We start from the raw sequence: 12515 nt of genomic DNA, 5'->3' as shown, positions 1-12515 counted from the left end.
ACTATATTCAATCGACTTAAACCATCATGTGTTGGAGCTTTTTTCTCTGCTGTACCGAGAAGAAGAAATGTTATCTGCTATCTAAAGTCATTTTCTCACCTGTTGATTTCGCCTCGTGAGCATAAAACTCCTCCGATGTCTCATTCATCTTCCTCTTTGCTTGAGCGGCAGCAATTATTATTATTGAAACGCCTACTGAACCCTATTAGAGACTTGACTCAGGCTAAATTGTAAATATGTCGGCGACGCGTTAAGCAGCTCACGGTTATTTTAATATATTTGACTGCGTTCGTGGGTAATATTATTTCACAATTAATGTATTGAAGATTAGTCAATGAGTTGAAGCTGCACTCCCCGTCACTCTCGTGTAGGTGGACACAAACAGCCAAAGTGTGTTGTAGAGAAAGACAGACTTGTTCTATTTAAATGTTGTGGAGAGACGTGTCACTTACAAAGAGTATTCATCCAAAAATAGGAGCCTTGTGGTGCCCATGGCTTCAAATGTGGTGCAGATGTTCAGGCATTTGTTTATGGACAGAAATAATTAAGAGTATCAGGCTTGTAATTATGTGGCAGAGCTTTATCCAAGTAGCAAATGAGATGTATCATCAGCCGTCTGCCCTCGTCTCTACTGAGGCTGCTGTGTAGGAAACATTACATAGTGGGTGAGTGGACAATCTGACCACGGCTTTATTTTTAGTTTACAGGGAGAACTGTGGCTGTTTGAAGTTCTGAGAGTAAAGTCAGAATTACCTTTTTACCATTGCAAAACCAGATCCCTCTTTCTTCACCTTCCTTCAGCCCACTTTTTTTTCCTTTGTCTGCGTGAGTCTCTATCAATCTGACTTTATTTCTCTTTTTTTTTTTTCTTTTTAGTGAGTTCCATTCACTTTGCTTTTGTTTTTTCTTGTCTCCAGCAAACAACTAAGTTTTCTGTTTTTTTACAATCTTGGAGTTTTGTGTTTTCTGTTTTTGCTTCTTCAGTTTTTCGATTGTTTCTGTTTTTCACTTCTTCTTGTGTCTTCTGTCCAGGAGAGTGCATCCTCAGCACCAACTTGGCCTTCAGGAATGAGGAGGAAGAGGAGGCCTCGGGCAACCTGACAGTCTTCATCATCGCTTGCATCCTTCTGGTGGTGGCCCTCGTGGCCGTCGTCTTCCTCATCAGACACTCCCGGTCGAAGCACACCCAGTCGGACCTTCCTCCCCGCGGCTACGAGAAGCTGGGCTCCGGCGGCGGGTTCGGAGGCGGCGGCAGCAGACACGGTGGCTACAGCTCCGCTTCTTCGGCGTCCTACGGAGGCCGAGCCGGCTCCTCTGGCGGCCGCTTCCAGGAGTCTCAGCTGGTTGACATCGGCGAGCGTCGCTCAGGGAGTAAGGACGACGACGACGACGATGAAGACGATGAGGACATTGTTTACATGGGCCAGGACGGCACCGTGTACAGGAAGTTCCGGTACGGACAGCTGGGAGACGACAACGAGGACGAGCTGGAGTACGATGATGAGAGCTACGCGTTCCGGTGAAGCGTGAAAAACATTTCTCTATTTTCTTCTGGATTCTTCTCCCTCTGTGTTTATCTGTTGGTGCCCTGAGGGACAGACCCATTTATCCTTCACTGAATGAGCTCCACCAAATGAGACATGAGAAGCTATTTATAATGAGCAGCATTTTACAACTGCTATCCATTCACAAAATGACAAAATCCCTGCTGTTTGCATTCTCATAGACTTTTTACATAACTTAGCTTGATTTTCTTGACTTTGTTTGGAGTATGATGATTCCCCCACATATATAACATAATTCATCATGGGCATTTACTAGATTTGACAGTTTCATTAATCACATTATGTCTTTAATTGTTGTAGTGTTGGATTAGCGGTTTAAATGTGATTAATCGTTGCGTTTATTTGGCTTTTCTATATTCACAAGTGTTTGCTGTCTTTGAATTTTAATTTGAAAATGTGTTATTCAGTTTAAATAAAGTCTTGAAAGAAATGCATTAGAAAAGAGTAAGTCATGACTTCGCGAGGCAGAAAACGGAACGATTGCTCGTTAAATTGCAACTAACAAATCAGACATGATTGAAAACAACGATCAGACTTGAGTCCATTTTTATTGAATTACTAGACAGTGATCCATAACGTCTTTGCACATCCTCAGTACACCGTAGACGACTCATGGGTAAGAGGACCGTCAGTTATCTAATGAGGGGACATGCACTGATGCACAAGTACACACACACACATGCGTGTGGACACACACACAGATAAGATGTTGTGCTTTACAGAGATCCCATCATTATTTTTCATCTGACATTTCTTCCTGATGATCCAGCAGAAAGTGAATAGATGATTCCCAGTTTGCATCGACAGAAAGACACATGCACACACACACACAATTGCAAAACATGGCTAAAAAGATGTGCCGTCACGCTGCACTGACAGCTTGATTTCATATTTAACTCGCTCCTGCTTGACTTTAGGTTGACTCTACAAAGTTAAAATATCTATCTGTAGGTTTGTTTTCCAGTTTGAGGACAAGGCAGAGGATTGGGTCGCTCAGATGCAAGTTGGTCATCTATGGCACAAGGATTTGTTTTGTTTGGCCACACCTTGTGCTTTTATTGTAGATTGCTGACACAAGAGTCGCCTCCTTATCAGAAACACTGAGACTGTGTAACCACTAAAGGGTGATATTATTGCTTCACTGCATCTCATGCACAACTACAACACTATAGACTACAAATGGGTTTGCGCAGTGCACTGTCTGGTGTGTAATTGCATTTTCTACCCTAAAGTGAACGATGAGGCTACTCTGTTGATGCTGCCAAGCATCACACTTGACTATATAGTTCTCTGGATTGCAGGTGTAAAGTACAGCAGATGCTACAGCAGCTATAAAGAATAAGATCTGAGTGTTAACAGGTATTATTGTAAGTTGTGTTTTCATATTAAACTCCAGTGTCTAACTGACAAACACTGACACACACACACACGCACACACACGCACAAGCTCCACAAGCTGCTACTTTCCAGCTTCACTCGTTCTTTTACAACAGTGACTTCTGAACATTGAGGTGACCCATCCATTTAGGATGTTTGGGTTTAAGAGCCGCTGGCACCGGCTTGGTCTGCTCTGCTGGAGAGACGAAAGTACAAAGCAGAGACATTAAAGATGGGTGTGTTTATGTATCGGTGACAGCCTGCTGACACAAGGCCATTTGTCTTCCATGTGTGAACTTAAACGTCTTAGAGGACTTACTCTGTTCTGCTTGCTGCTGTTGGATCAGATCCCTGCAGAAAACTATTCACTCTGGAAAGAACGAAGAAAAAAAAACAAAAAAACAAAGAGGTTGTTGAAGCAGAATTTACTGGTGTAATACACTGGTATGCGGTGAATTTGTAGGCACATACAACTTATGATTCAGAGCACAATTAGTCTGCCAGCGATTAGTGTGTGAATTCTGCAGCTTTGTTTCTCCATTTATTATCAGGGTAATAGATCACCATGCAATAAGGTCTGGCTCATTTATTTTACTCTAATGATAAATGAGATGAAAGCAAAGCATTTAGCATCTTTAGCAACTTTTTTTTCCCTGTCTCTCCTCTGTAATTGCAACCGTAGCCAAATCCAATTGGTCGCCATCCAGCAGAAGAGTCCCTGTGATCTAAAAGTGAGCCATCTGATAAATGAGTGCTCCAGCCAAGGATAAAAGTGAGGCAGAGGCCACTGCCTCCACAGAGGAAGTAATGAGAGGCGATGCTTACTTTGAGTTCTCTGCTGCTTCCTTCAGTTCCTTGTCAAGTCTGGAGGTGAGAGTTCAAATGACAAGATGAATACAAAGTCATTTAAAAGGCAGCTCGGGTTTGGACGAGGTGGAGGTGCTGCTGCGTTTAGAGGGACTCACCTAATGATGCACTCTGGGATCTGGATGGAGTCCATCGGGATGAGCTCCTGCAGCTCGTCCAAATTGTGCACGTACTTTATCTTGCTGCTGAACTTGGCGCTGTGGCAAGAGAAGCATGTGCACGCTCGTAAAAACAAACCCAGTGACAGATACATGTTTACATAAGAGCAGACACAAAAAAGGCAAGGTGAGAGGAACCTGCTTGACACCAGAGGAACAGCAATATTAATGTTTTTCTTCCTAAGGTGACGATGCGGTACTTTTACAGCTGACTAATGAACACTAGTCTGACTCACAGGACATGGACTTCGGGTCTGACATTTCACGCTGCCTTCACCTCCTCTCCAGCTATCTGTGTGTTACAGTTTTCAAAATGCCCTTTACTTCAGAAAACGACAACAACAACAACCTCCGAGCAGCAACCTACACGCTGAAAATGTCAGCTTTTTGCTGAAGATTTGGGTCGTCCAGTCAGGCCGTGCTGCTTGTTTCTTTGGGTGAAATAGCCATTTACATACACCTCGCCTGGTATGCAAGTGTTTCACCAAAGCAATTACTGTTTTACATGGACACTGTTGCTGCATCCTGGGCTTAGACATACAGGCAAGATAGAACATTTGATCTCCCTTATAGCAGAACGATAATGGGGTGCAGTCAGACAATCCAGATAGGCTTGGCTGTATAAATGAAAACATACACACACAAAAAATGCTCTGTGACAAGTCAAGCATGTAATTTATTACTTTATAAAACACTGACGCAACCACCTTACGTGCAAACATCTCACAATGTGGAATAACTTGTGGGACAGTATGAGCATAAGCATTGTACAGCAAATGTATGAGTGTGTGCAATTACAATGAAGCTATTCAGTTTGATCTTGTTAAACAGGTATCATGTTTACTCTGTTCAAGACTCCAGCTTTGTAGCATGGTCATATTTTTATCTATAGCATTCATTCATTAAAAGTCATTCTCTAAGGCATGTCATTGTCTCTTCAAAATTTCTGGGACATTATGAGGAACAGACTCGTCACTTGTTGAATTCTGAATAAAAATATATGGGAGAATTCAAAATTAGTCCCAGACCATTGTCTAGCGCTGACATAGGAGTGTGCAGAATGGTTTAGCCACACCTTAATATCATTTTTGCTATCGCAAGAAAAAAATCTTTAGCTTGTTTGTATTTCTTTAAACTAGGGGTGGGACTTCAAGGCGTTAATTCCGATTATTTAATTACAACAACAATAACGCGTTTAAAAAATTAACGCATTTAATCGCAGTTTGCATCCTGACAACACGGAACATTTGTCAGTGCCCGATTTCATGGTCCACCGATCGCAGTGATGCACAAGATGCATCAGCGCTACACTAACAACAGCAAACATGGAGGAATCCGATGAGAGTGCATTGCTTGGACTGATGGAGGGCAAGTTTCATTTTAAAAAACTGCCTGATGGAAGCCTTGACAAGAGCATGGTTTTGTGCAACTTGTGCAAAAAAGAATTTGCATACCACCAAAGCACATCAAGCTTACAGTACCACCTGAATGCAAAGTATGTTGCAGCGAGCACATAAACCGCCTGAGGTGTTAGCGCTAGCGGTCCTGGTCCGAGTATGGGCAAGCAGTGTCGACAGCCCACACTGGACCAAATTGACATTAGTTCATTAGGAAGCCTCCAATTAATGAGATAATTTTTTTTAATCAAGTCCCACCCCTACTTTAAACCAATCACAGTCCTCTTGGGCAGTGCTGAGCCCAGGTTGCAGAGATGGTGTCCCCTCAAATTACTAATGGGTGGAATTTGGGGTTTTTTTGGGAACATTTCCATCTAAGTGGGCTTCTTTATGGCATGATCCAAACTTTCAGCAAACCTTATCATTTTTAGGGTGCTGCTTGGAGGTTGTTGTTGCTGTTTTCTGTAGCGAAGGGGATTTTAAAACAGTAATTCGTAGATAATGTATGGAAAGAAGAAAGCCACGTGAAATGCGTGGCCAATGGCAGCCTTATACTCATAGTTGACATCCAATAAGTCACACTAGTCCCTCCACAAAGCAAACTGTCTGCTTTTAAACAGTTTTTCTTGGAAATATCCAGCAATCGTGGTGCAGCTGGGAATTAAGTGTTGGACAAACTGATGCTAGTGCCATGATGCTAATGTGGCTAATAAAAGCAGAATACTTTTTACCTGATGAAAGGCTTGGTAATGGCTAGAACGGTCCTGATAAACCACGATGGATGGAGAATGATGAAAGATTTCAAGTTCTTCCTGAGCCTGAAGATAACACAATATATCACATGTTGGGCACATTCCTGAGCTGGCTCTCATTTTCACTGTCATTCTTGAGAGCCACAAATATTTGAGTCATGCAGTGCTTCCGTTATCGTTCACAAAATCCATTTCTAAAGAGCAGACGGAAGACAGTAGGACAGACCTTCTGTCGATCATCTGATAGCACTTCTTCAGCCAGCCGAGGCCGGGCATTCTTCTGTGAGGTGTGGCTCCATTCAGGTACACAATCATGTAGTCCTCTGCCACCATCAGCTCCAGCGTGCTGATCACATACCTGAAGAAACACAAACAATACTTTGACCTACAATCCCTTCCTGGATTTAATCTAGCCATAATTACTTAGTCTACATACTAAAATTTTACGACTTTCTTCACAGGAAGCTGCTTTTTGGACCCAAAGACTCCACAATATGACTGTGTAAACCGATTTATGTCCGCTCAACATGAGTAATACCAGTCCTAGTCCTATATAGGCAGACCTATCTCCACAACGCTGTGTCAGCTCTGGACAAAACACACACACACACACACTGAAATGCTAAAAGCTCAGTGACTGTGACTGCAATCTTTTTTTTATTTTCCTGGAATAATATACACAGGAGCCTGAGAGTGAAATTGTATTTTGACCCATATATCGTAAACTGCACTATATACTCTCCACACAACCTTAATATGCCAACATTTAGGAGGAGGGTGTCTGCAGCTATTAATGTGCTGAAATTTGCAGAGCAGTGCTTTCAGCTAAATGCACACAAAGACACTGGTTCAGGCCAGTTTCTAATGAGTCGTAAATGCAAAGTACAGCTGGTGTGAATGCAATTTTGCTTCGTTTTTTTTGCAGGTTTTTGGCTGTAAATCTAAGTATTCGGACACATTTATGTTGACACATCTTCCTGTGGGAATGTTTGAAATGAATTACAAGGCAGTACTTTTTCTTATAGAGACATTTTTCTTAAAATCTCACTCTGGTCATCAATTTAACCCCTGAAAACCCATCTTGTGTATCAAACTCACGTATTTAGAAGTTTTTTTTCCATGTAAATAATCCCTTCCTTTATTAAAACGGCTTAGATGTCACGCTTCTAAAAGACCTCTTTCATTCCACTTTGCTACTTGTTGCAGCTCGAGCACACCAGCTCACCCATCACTGTGCTCAAACACTGCAAAACTAAGGTTGTAGATTAGAGTAATTCAGCAATACATGTTTAAACCAGAAACGGATTCTTAAGATTAATAACGATACAAAAAGCCCCAAGTCAACAGAACCTAAGATTTGTACGAATACCCACATTTCTGAATCTGTGTTTTCCGGCTTCAATAAGTTAATGCCATCACTGAGCATATATTCATCCTCGAGGCACAATGAATATCGTAACCTATTTTCATCACAATCCATCCAATATTTGTTGAAGCATTTCAGTCAGAACTGTGTTTATCAAGTCTGGAAATGGATGTTACTACAGAAAACACTAATGGCAGAACCATTAGCTTATGTATGGATCAATTTGGACAATAAATTAGCAATTTTTGCAATTAGAAAAATAAATACGACGTCAAACCCATACCAACATCAAAGTAGAGCAACATCATGCCATTCGCAAGAGCTACTGCGTGTATTCAAATCGGAACGTTTAACACACCAAAAGAAAGCAGCGCTAACGTTCAAGTCTCCAACATTATGTTTGTCGAAATGTTGAAATATAGATGCAACTTTTATTTGAACCTTGAATGCCAAAGATATATGAGGAAATAGGAGACAAGTCTTGCGCAGAATTTGAAAAACCCATCGAGCGGTATTTTTGAAAATTCTCCTCTGATGTCGGTTACGAGAAATTGGTACAAATGTTGCTTCATGGAGGAGCTGTTTTTGCTTTGAATTCCCTCTTTTTTCTCCGTCTTTGCATCAATCTCAGAAGCTCAATCGGACTTTCTAAAATCCAATTCTCTGATTCAAACCTGCTAACCCGTTTTCAGTTCTCTCTTCAGTCCCCCCCGACCTCCTCTCTGTCTTCTCGGTCAGCAGGGAACTTTGTCACCTCCTTTGAAAGTAAAAGTTGACAATACCCTCAGCTATGTCCTCAATAACTCCTCTAACTTCCCTGACTTTGGTTTCAGGCTGACTCTCCTCTCTTCCTGATCAAATGTCATTCTCCAACTTGCAGACCAACACTGCTGATCCACTCTGTTTCGTGACAATTGTGATCATCTCCCACTGACAAACTGCATGCCGTTCACCACCAAGCTACAGTTACTCCTCCTCGCAAGGATTCAGACCTCAAGCCATCTGGCATCAGAAACTGCAGACACTACGGTTTACCTCCTTTCATTTCTATCCAAAACTCTCGGATATGCCAGCTTACTCAGTATCTTTCACAGAACAGCCTGTGGGATCCCAACCACACTGTCCAGGCATGAAATGCAACTGTGCCAACACAACAGTGGAGATATCAACACAGGAGGTCTCAGCAAACAAGCTAGACTATCACTTTATTCCTATCACTTTATGTAGAGAGTCTTTATGGTCCAGAGGTGCTGTGGCTGGTTTGATCAATAACGTAGCATCCTCAACCAGTCAAATACATTCTGAGGATTAAATGGATGTTTCCATTGATCTCCCTTTGCATGTCTTTTGTACAAAGTCGCACAACCTGAGATCAGTTGCTTTTTCACATTTTATTTGTGTCATGGCTTTTACAAGTTGAAACCTTTGTAATGCTAAAAACAACAAGAAGGAAAAGTTTATCAGAATTTGCAAACAGAGTCTCTGTTCCAAGTGGGGATCAGGAATGTCTGTACTAATCATCCTGTCAATCTATCTGTTCATATAGACATTCAGAGTACCCAGAGGATGAATCCTTCGTACTTTGGTGAATTCTTAGCAAGTTAACATGACATGATGAATTACGATGGTGAATATGTTAAATGTTACACCTGCTAAACATCAGCATGTTGTCATTGTGAGCATGTTAGCATGCTAATTTTGGCATTTACAGTATGTCACAAATATTTTTTTATATCTTTTCATGGGACAACACTGAAGAAGTGACACTTTGCTATGATGTAAAGTAGTCAGTGTACAGCTTGTATAACAATGGAAATTTACTGTCCCCTCAAAATAACTGAGTAGACAGCCATTAATGTCTAAACTGCTGGTAACAAAGGTGAGTACACCCCTAAGTGAAAATGTCCAAATTGGGCCCAATCAGCCATTTTCCCTCCCTGGTGTCATGTGACTCGTTAGTGTTACAAGGTCTCAGGTGTGAATGGGGAGCAGGTGTGACATACTGTAGCTACAGAAAACTGCTCTGTACACCCGTATTGATTTTAAGAGTAGTTCATGGTTTATCTCAGCTTGAAGTTTTGGTCATACACTGTTGTTTTTTTGTTGTCAGTCGTGATATGTCAGCGTTTGGGAAGATCGTCACTCACAAGGTTAAAAAGGAAATAAAGAGCATTACTATAAAAGCAATAACTAACAGTTCTTTTAAAAAAATAGTTGCTGAATTGTTGTAGGTCAGACCAAAACATACTGAAAAAATAAACGAGTGGTTAAAAGTGTGCGTCTGTCATTGCGGTGCAGTACTCACAGGAAGAGGTTCTCCATTATTTCATGGTAGTCCTCTCGGTCACTGTCTGGCAGGAAACAGGCAGCAAACACTATGATGGCATTCACTCCGTTGCCATAGTAGCCTTGATAAAAACACACCAAAATAAAAGTAGTAAGAGTCAACATGATTTTGCTCCTTTGTTGGTGAGAACTTGATTGCGCCCTTATTTCCCTCGTTTTTGTTCTAGTTATCTGCCAATCTGCGTTTCTTTTGTGCGCGTGTCTCTGCGTCGCGTTTCCTCTCACAACTCTTCAGATTAATGTAATTTCCTTTTATTCACCAGCCCATTCATTACCAGATTTGGTGTCACTCAGACAGGAGGCCTTTTATCTAAATGACACAGTTTGTGATATTGACTTTTCCATGACAGATGTCTCAGTTTCGGTCCTTGGGATGGCTGTGTTTCACTTCAGCCCGCAGCACAGAGCACAGTGGGAAACGCTCAGCCTGCTGTGGTTAAAGTCCCACTCCGTGAGTTGATTAAACCCCTAAAAACTCTTCTCTGTGTATCAGTGTCACATATTTAGATTTGTTTCCCATCATTTTCTGCCTTGAAGCGGTTAAGATGTCACACCTACCCCATCTCTCCACCAGCTGTTGCAGCTTGAGCACACCAGCTCACTTACGACTCTGTTCATACACTGTAAAGCTACATCATGGTGAGTTGTAATATTGGAGTAATTCATCCATAGTTCAAACCAGAAACTGATTCTGACAAAGACAAACACAACAGGAAGCCCTGTTCTGCAAGTTGACAGGATTGGTTCCTCATCTTTGTCTGAAGTCTGATGTTTTTGAAACCGTCATGAGTGTGCTCCAGTTTCAAAATGCTCAGCCGCTGACTGCGTTGACTGTTTATTATGCTCGTGATATGGACAAATGGGCATGTTAACACGGCAAAAAAACTTAAATTTTCATTTAGAGAGAGTCTTTAAAGGTTTTATTCCAGTGCTTACATGAGCCACTGGCTTACCGGGGCATAAAGTCCATGGCCACGGGGTAATAAAGAGACAGAAATGAGGCCCCTGCCTGTGAAACCAATACGGTGTGACTCAGTGCCTGGACTCAGTTTAAGATGCAGATCCCCCACCAGCAGTTTGGGCTCCCAGGAGGAAAGCTTCAATGCTCCATAACAAATATTCTTTAAGTCTGTGGGGCTCTTCTTCAGTGATAAAAAGAAAAACACAGTTATTTTAATAACTGATCAAACTGTTCATGGAAAACACCCAAGACTATCTGGTTTTACCTTCTCTGGTGGGAGAGGTGTGAGTTTTATTTGGCGTCTATGATGGTAAACTAAATATTTCTGGGCTTTAGATTGTAAATTGAATGAAAAAAAAAAAAGGAAATTGAAAAGGTATTTTTTCCACTTTTTCCTGACATTTTATAAACAGTTAATTCTTTCCCAGTCATCATGGAGTAAGGGTTTGTTGCATCCTGAGCGTTTTGATGGTGATGGAGAGTGCTTTCCAAAATGTTCTCAGACTGTATGTGTTCACTTGGAATGAGATCTGGAGACTGAATGTTGCACCATACTGTACGATTCACATCACTTTCCTGCTCAAACCAATTAGTGACCCCTCTTGCTTTGTGGGGAACATGGTTTTTCCTATAATTATCATGTTTGCATGCTTGTAGCGAGTTGTTTTGGATCTCAGCAGCCAGCCTTAATTAATCACAGACGGTATATTTATTGACAAGAGACCACTTTGCCACTTTTCATCCTGCCTCCCATTGTTGTCATACACAAAGGACATGTGGAAATTGGACATAAAAATTTGCGATGTAAATCATATCAGCTGGCTTCAACTACAACCAGTATTACTTCATTTTTGCTTGGTCTGCCGCCAAGATAAGACGAGGCACTTCCAAAATGAGACATCATTCTGCCACCTTGTTAGATGAGAAGTGGCAGCTCAAAAACAATGGGTGATTGTGATATAGCAGACCAGAGATAATGATTCTGGTAATACGGCGTTACTTCTGGAATCTGATATTCAGGCCTCTTTAAGCTGAAAATGCTACTTCTGCTGGAAAGATGCGGCTAGTTTTAGACGGTTTTGAATGCATCTATTTGTTTCTGTTTGTATTTATGGCAGCAGGAGGATTGTTGGACGAGGACAAAATAATAGGATCACATTTTTTCACCTCTGCCTTTCATTTGTTCTGTTTACACTGACTGTCATGAGAACTGTTATTAAATTTTGACAAAAGCTATCGTCCTTTCTTTGTGCGCTCTGAGGTTTAGCTAAAGCTAACATGAAGCTCGACTTTCCTAATTCATACTGCTGCTAAACCCCAATACGAGCATCAGAATCCACTTTTGCACTAAACAATTGCACGATAACTGTATACTAGTTTGGAAACGAGGAGTAATGTAAAAGGGAACCTACTAATTTCCAACACTAGATTTTCATTCCGGGACACTAGAGCAACTTTGCATGATTCAAAGTTTAAAAAGTTCCTGTTTGTCTTGTACTTTCATTAAGCCTTCACTGTCAGATAGAAGCCGTTTTAGCTCCTGTCTCTTTAAGGCCCCCCCCTTAAATGCCCACTTTCTTCTGATTGGCCAACTTCAGGGAGCCTTCTGGACGTCAGCACCATAGACTGTAAAAAAGATGGACGTAGCTACCGTGACGTCACCCGTTGGTTTCTGCACTGAGAAAATGAAGCCAGGGTTTTGCTACTTCCTGGTTGACATCTTGGA

At 41.5% G+C, this 12515-nt stretch overlaps 1 protein-coding gene across 2 annotated transcripts in view; it reads right to left on the bottom strand.

Moving 5' to 3' along the window:
* Positions 1–2094: 2094 nt before the first annotated feature.
* prune2 (prune homolog 2 with BCH domain) overlaps positions 2095–12515 on the bottom strand; it is a 14535-nt gene continuing 4114 nt past the window's right edge. Inside the window, exons 5-11 of one of the 2 annotated variants that reach the window (XM_008291694.1) lie at positions 9788–9890; positions 6343–6474; positions 6096–6182; positions 3908–4006; positions 3768–3806; positions 3262–3312; positions 2095–3138 (exon numbers count right to left, since the gene is read on the bottom strand). In XM_008291694.1, coding sequence (XP_008289916.1) covers positions 3105–3138; positions 3262–3312; positions 3768–3806; positions 3908–4006; positions 6096–6182; positions 6343–6474; positions 9788–9890 — 545 coding nt within the window. In that variant the 3' untranslated portion in view covers positions 2095–3104. The remainder of the gene's footprint in view (positions 3139–3261; positions 3313–3767; positions 3807–3907; positions 4007–6095; positions 6183–6342; positions 6475–9787; positions 9891–12515) is intronic. The other variant, XM_008291695.1, reaches the window with a different exon arrangement.

This window comes from Stegastes partitus, unplaced genomic scaffold, assembly GCF_000690725.1.
Source record: "Stegastes partitus isolate 25-593 unplaced genomic scaffold, Stegastes_partitus-1.0.2 Scaffold755, whole genome shotgun sequence".
Classification (NCBI taxonomy): Eukaryota; Metazoa; Chordata; class Actinopteri; family Pomacentridae; genus Stegastes; species Stegastes partitus.
The sequence above is the reverse complement of the archived record's forward strand: the minus strand, read 5'-3'. Positions and strand labels throughout refer to the sequence as shown.